Source organism: Tamandua tetradactyla, chromosome 10 (assembly GCF_023851605.1).
Source record: "Tamandua tetradactyla isolate mTamTet1 chromosome 10, mTamTet1.pri, whole genome shotgun sequence".
Classification (NCBI taxonomy): domain Eukaryota; kingdom Metazoa; phylum Chordata; class Mammalia; order Pilosa; family Myrmecophagidae; genus Tamandua; species Tamandua tetradactyla.
In genome coordinates, this window is record NC_135336.1 from 68,590,895 (window position 1) to 68,597,871 (window position 6,977).

The following is a 6,977-nucleotide window of genomic DNA, read 5'->3' on the forward strand; positions in this document are numbered from 1 at the left end:
CTATCTAAATAAATGGAAGGACATTCTAGGTTTATGGATTGGAAGACTGCATATTATTAAGATGTCAACTCTACCCAAAGTGATTTATAGATTCAACACAAGCCCAATGAAAATTCCAAGACTTATTTACAGAAATGAAAGCAAAAAAAGCCATCAAATACATAAGAAAGTATAAGAGGCCCAAAAGGGCCAGAACCATCTTGACAATAGAACAACAAAGCTGAAAGACTTACACTTCCCAATTTTAAAACTTATTAAAAAGCTGCAATAATTAAAACAATGTGGTACTGGCACAAGAACAGACATAGAAACCAATGGAATAGATTTGAAAGTTCAGATAGAAACATGCACATTCATTGCCACATGATTTTGATAAGGGTGATAAGCCCACTCAATGTGGAAAGAATAATCTTTTGAACATACGGTGCTGGGAAAACTGGATATCCACATAAAAGGAATGAATGTGAACCCCAGACCTCATACTGTATACAAAATGAAAGTCAAAATGGATCAAAGACCCAAATACAGCAATTAATAATGGAAAAATCCTAGAAGAAAACATAAGGGAACATCTTTAGGACCTGTGTAGGCAATGGATTTGTTATACTTTATACTAAAAGCACAAGCAACAAAATAAAAATATTTTGTGCCTCGAAGGACATTATCGAGAAAGTGAAAAGACAATTATCATAATGGGAGAAATTATTTGGGATGGGAGAAAATATTTAGAAACCATAAATTCTCAGCAAAAATCCTCAACAAAATAATAGCAAACCAAATCCAACAGAATTTGTACAATTCAACAACAAAAAGACAAACAACCCAATTTAAAAATGGACAAAAGGCATAAATAGACATTTCTCCAAAGAAGATAAACAAAAAGTCAATAAGCACATGAAAAAATGCATCATGTGCATCAACATCATTAGCCATAAGGGGACTGCAGATCTAAACCACAATGAGATACGATTCACACCCACTAGAATGGCTACTATTAAGAAAATGGAAAATAGCAAATATTGAACAGGATGTGGAGAAATAGGAACACTCATTCATTTTTATTGGAATGTAACCTGGTGCAGCCACTGTGGAATGCTATTTGGTGGTTTGTCATAAATTTAAATATGACCTGGCAATCCCACTTCCAGGTATATACGCAAAATAATTGAAAGTAAAGACTCGAACAGATATTTTCACACCAATGTTCATAGCAGCATTACTCACTATTGCCAAAAGATGGAAGCAATTCAAGTTTCAATTAGAAAATGAATGGATAAACAAAATGTGGGACATACATATAGTGGAATGGTATTCAGCCATAAAAAGAAATGAAGTTCTGATAGATACTACGATGTAGATGAACCTGGAAGAATGAGTTGACTGAAAAAAGCCAGACACAAAAGAACAAATATTGTATAATCTAATTTATATGCAAATTTGTAGAGTCCAAAATTAGAATTAGAATACAGTTTATCAGGAGCTGGTGGTGGGGAATAGGGAGTTAATGCTAAATGGGTGTAGCATTTCTGTGTGGGATGATGGAAGTTTTGGTGATTGATGGTGTCACAATCACAATATTGTGAAGGTAATGAATACCCCTTAATTATATACTTGAAAATGGTTAAAATGGAAAGTTTTACACTGTGCATCTTTACCACGATAAAAAAATTTTAAAAGTAGAACTGTGCAACACAAGGAGTGAACCCTTATGTAAACTATAGACTTGAGTTAATAATATTATAAGATTCTTGCTTCATCAATTGTAACTAATATACAACACTAATACAAAATGTTAATAATTGGGAAAACTGCAGGATGAGGTGGGAGTGGTACATATGAATGCTGTACTTTTTGCGTGAGCATGATTTTTCTGTGAACTAACTGCTCTTTAAAAAACAAAAAATAAATGACATACTATATAAGAAAAGCCTTCAGAAGGCTGGCCATGAAGGAAAGAGAACCAGAAGTTATGGGAGTAATAGTGTTTATATTGGTAGTGATTTCCAGATTAAGAGTAGAGAGAGGGAAAGAAGAGTAGAGAAGTGATCATAGGAGACCAAGGGCTGTGAAGCTAGATTGCAAAAGCCATCTTTACCATGGACTGTGAAATCACCTGTAAGTCAGGACTGCTATCAAGGGTGTAAGTTGTAGACAGTGAAATAGAAGGAATGAAGTACCATCAAGGAGAACTGACTATACAGGCTACATCAGTTGATGGCTTGAAACTCATGGGAGGAGAATGTTTTTTCACAAGGATGGGGACAAATAGATTGGAACTGGCATTGGTGAACTATAGGCAGGCCTTCCTCCTTACTTTTCCATTGGAGAGAACTTTGGGGAAAATTGGATTGTATTTAGGCAATGTGAATTGTAGAGGAAGAATTTTTTTTTAAAGATGTAGACGAGCTAGTTTTTAAGTGATTAGTGTCTAAAGTAAAGAGTGGACAGGCTTTGGAGTGAAGTGACCTGTTGAAGAATGCATCAGTAAAAGCAGCACCAAATTTAAATCAGCGTGGAGATTGAGATTCAGGAGACGGCATCAAACTAGAATGGCATATGCCTTGAAGTCAGCCATTATGGTAAATTTGTAAGATTCAAGGTTTCACAGTGTAAATCAGATATTGAAATGATGGTTGGCCTCTAGGTGTCCTGTCAATAAAGTAAGGCTTATCTCTGCTTTGGTAGTCCTAGAAATTATGCTTGTTTCTACTAATTCCTTGAAATAAGCCTTTATAGGTTGCATAGAATGTTCATTAATGTTTGTTTTCATATTAGCAGCAGGAGCTAATCTGGGTCTAGATACTATTATTGTTTCTTTAGAAAATTAGGTACTGAAACCTAAAATAATCTGAGATCGCATAGTAAATGATAGAACTTGAAACCAAGTCTGACTCTAGATCTTAATGTATTTTACTTTGAACCCATGGATTTGGTTTACCTTCCTTATTGATATTGTTCTCAATGCAGTAGAATGAGTCTAATTCCCCAAACACTGCTAAAAAACAACAAGGCTTGCTATTTTCACATTCCAAAGAAAGTGCTACATTATTCATTACATTAATAAAATGTTCTCATTTATTCCTCCAAAACCTGACACTTTCCCACTCAGACTTTAAATAGACTTAATGAGTGATGCTTTTATACTTTGAAGGTATACTGTGCTTACATGCATTTTTATATTTCAATACACAGAGGATATTCTACCTTACTGTAGACCTACTTTTCCAACGTCAAATAATCCCAGAGATCCTAGTTCCTCAAGCTCAATGTCATCAAGAGGATCAGGAAGCAGACAAAGAGAACAAGCAAATGTAGGTCGAAGAAATATTGCAGAAATGCAAGTTCTCGGAGGATATGAAAGAGGGGAAGATAATAATGAAGAACTGGAGGTAATATGATTTTTCCCCAAGTTTTCCAATTTTGGACTCTAGTTTTTATAACCTCAAAGTTAATAATATCCATCAATCTACAGAAATATTATTTCACCACAAACTTTTTTTGTACCCTAGAGTCAGTGCTGCTAGAAACCGAGATACTAAGAATTAATGTTTTTTTGTGTTTTTTAAAAATGTTTTCCAAAGTTTTAAATGTTTATAACTGTCTCTTTTTAGATCTATGGTTCAGATTCATCTGCAGATTTCAGATGGGAATTCTGTGAGGCAAACATGTTGGGAAACAAGAACTACTGAGCTGATAAATTATAATTCATAGTATTTTAATAGGCTATTAAAACCCAATGAGGTGGCAGAGTTATGTGATGTGAGTGAGGCTATTCTGTCTGTATTATCTGTCACCAGTGATCAGGGTTAATTTGGACAGTTTGGCCAACTATTTTTCACCTTCTCTCTTCTGAAAATGTGACTCTCCTCTTTGATACTGACCTTCTCAGATGGAGGAGAACACTTGAGGCAAATATATTCTCCCTTGTTGGAATCTATAGATAATTATAGAAGTTATACAGAATAGTGAAACATATAGTACAAAGTCACCTCCCATTTTCTAAGATTGTATTTTCTCCATTTGTTTAAAAAAAAAGTTGAGGACAATTTCTTTTCTTATAAAGGTATTTAATTTCAAGTAGATTGTGAATGAGTGTCCAATTATAGCTTTTTTTAAACTAGAAGGTGAAAATGATAGTTCTATCTCGAATTCTCTGTGAAGCCCAAATATTTTGATTTTTTTAGATTTGTAATAAGATTTACTTCCTACAAACATTGTTAGCAAAGTTGTTTTATAATTTTTTTAAAGTAGAAAAACCCTTTTGAGGGGAAAAAATCCATTACAGATAACTCCAATATATAAAAGCAATAAAATTCAGGCTGTATTATTGGGTTGGGGTGAAAGGAGTGGAGAACTCGGCACAGTCTACCCTTCTCTCGCTAGCACCTCACTCTCAACACTGAGGCACCATTGGTACTTGCTGGAGAACTGTTGGATTTACTATAAAACAATAAATAGATTTGACAAACAAATGAATTGCCAAGAGCACTTTCCAACGTATGCCAGTGAATGTATGGAAAATAAAATACCATGTTAAACTGTAAGAATAAACACATAACACATAAGATAACCCTCTAAGAATTACTTTAATAATTAATGATACTTTATCTCTTACAGGAAACTGAGAGCTGAAGACAACAGAGAGGCTTGTGAGATCTAATGTGAAAATTATCACTCAAGATGCCTCTTGTTTGATGACATGACGCCAGATAAAATGTTCAGTGCAATCAGAGTGTACAAATTGTCATTTTTATTCCTCTTATTGGAATACCATTTTTTAAATTTTATTGGGGTTTTATTGTTGTTGTTTGATCCTTTTCCCTAAAAAGAACCTCTCTTATCCTGCCTCGCTGTTGGAATAAATCATCACACTTCGAGCAAAGGAAGTGTATTCAGTTCATGTTTCAGTCATCAGCCAACAGGAGAGAATGAAATGGTTCTTTTGCATTTTGCCTATGAGATATGGCATTGCATTGCTTATATACCAAGCCAATTTACAGCAAAATGTTGATCAAAGATACAACGTTGATTAATCAACGTCATGCCAAGGGCTCTCAAAGTATAATCTTTCCATAACGAACTGCTAATGCAAATTAAAACATAATTCATTTTACCATAACTTTAAAAATCAGTCTTTCATACCACCCTTTGCTGAGAGAAACTAAAAAATATAGCAAATGCAGAAAGCCACAGCAATTGGAATGGGGTACAATTCCTTGTAAATATATACTCTTTGCAACCCCTTGTGGTACTTTATTTTGTCTTCATTTCAACCATTAAAGTATATTCTTATTGGAAACATACTTTGGATAAGTAGGGGTAAGCCAGTTGGATCTCTGGTTGTCTAGTCAATGTCATAAGTAAGCCTAGCAAAAACTGTGTTCTATTTTTCAATCGAAAAGCAATTATAAATGCATATTACAAATGAATGGATGTTTTTAATGACCAACTGAATACGGACATCCCTATCTTAACTGGCCCAAAATTCTTCTGGTAGTGTCAGATCAACTTTCAGAAGTGCCACTTAAGGAAGTTTGTTTGTTTTTTTTTTTTTTTGTAATGCACTGTTTTTAATCTTTTTTTTTTTTTTTTGGTTTTAAAAGCACAATCACTAAACTTTATTTGTAAACCATGTAACTATTAACCTTTTTTGTCATATTGAAAAAATGTTGAGAAGCGTTTTTAACCTGTTTTGTTAATGCTCTGTGTTTGTATTTGGAATATTTGAATGATGGCAGGTGGTGCAGTAGCGTGCATACTTTATTGTGGGCCATAAACAGTTCTTATTTTTCAGGACTTAAAGAGAAAAAAAGTTCAAGTTTGCTGTGGCCGAAGTTGAATCTTACAAGATTTTCTTATAAGCTCCAATAGAGGCGCTGCTTTCTTTGAATTGCCAAATGATACCCTCTGATGCCCTCTGACTGTAGATTTGTATGATCCTTTTTTGTCGTTATATAAATTTCATTGACTTTATAATTGGTGCTATTTGAAGAAAAAAAATTACACTTATTCACACACAGTCCTGGCCCCACTGGAAATCAAAGCCAAACAAAACTGAATTGCAAAAAAAAAAAAAAAAAAAAAAAATCAAAAACAAAAAAGGCTGGTGTTCACCAAAAACTAAATGTGTTCATTTAGATAATTTGAAAAATTACATAGAAAGGATGTGCAGTACTAAGGGAACAATCCATGTGATTAATGTTTTCATTATGTTCATGTAAGAAGCCTCTTATTTTTAGCCATAATTTTGCATACTGAAAATCCAATAATCAGAAAAAAATAATTTTGTCACATTATTTATTAAAAATGTTCTCAAATACATCATTCTTTCTTGTGTTTATTTCTTTTTTCCATTGTGTGCTGATCAAATTTATTCCATTTAATCACAAAGTCCTGCTGTCTTAACATTTCACCATAATATTAACTAATGAATGAAAATTATAAATGACTTCATGAAAAACCAGGTCTTACTTGTGAGGAAAAGTTCATTTTATTCCTCAGAGATGAGAGATGTGAGATGGAACGAATCCTAAATGCTAGCCATTTGATCAGAAATAACTTTAATATTAAGGTGAGCTAAACTTTTTATGTTACTCTTAATTTCAGTTTACCTATCTCTAAAATATTCAGGATTCAACTGTGACAAATGTGATTTGTAAAGTTTAGACCACCTACATTCTGTCAACAAGAAAATTATATAAATCTAAAATGTTTCAGTAACTATCTGCCTTCTTTGTGACAAATTCATGTAAAACTGTAACAATGCAATGCATTTCATATGCCAGGTTGCCCATTATTGTTTATTAAATTAAAGTTAGCATATTCAAATATTCAACTTTGGGTAAAGAGGGGAAGGTGTCATTAGAAATGCTCAGAGATATAGAATTCAGTGTAGTTTTGTTGTTGTTGTTTTTTCCCCCAGTGACATATATTTTACTCTTCTACCTAAACTTGGGGTTTAATCAAATTTGAAATAA

The 6,977-nt window shown here is 33.3% G+C and overlaps 1 protein-coding gene across 4 annotated transcripts in view; it reads left to right on the top strand.

Annotated features, from left to right (window-relative positions):
* ROBO1 (roundabout guidance receptor 1) overlaps positions 1–6,319 on the top strand; it is a 456,386-nt gene extending 450,067 nt beyond the window's left edge. For all 4 annotated transcript variants that reach the window (XM_077118707.1, XM_077118705.1, XM_077118706.1 and 1 more), the window contains 2 exons: positions 3,193–3,389; positions 4,618–6,319. In XM_077118707.1, the coding sequence (XP_076974822.1) occupies positions 3,193–3,389; positions 4,618–4,632 (212 nt within the window). In that variant the 3' untranslated portion in view covers positions 4,633–6,319. The remainder of the gene's footprint in view (positions 1–3,192; positions 3,390–4,617) is intronic.
* Positions 6,320–6,977: the final 658 nt, after the last annotated feature.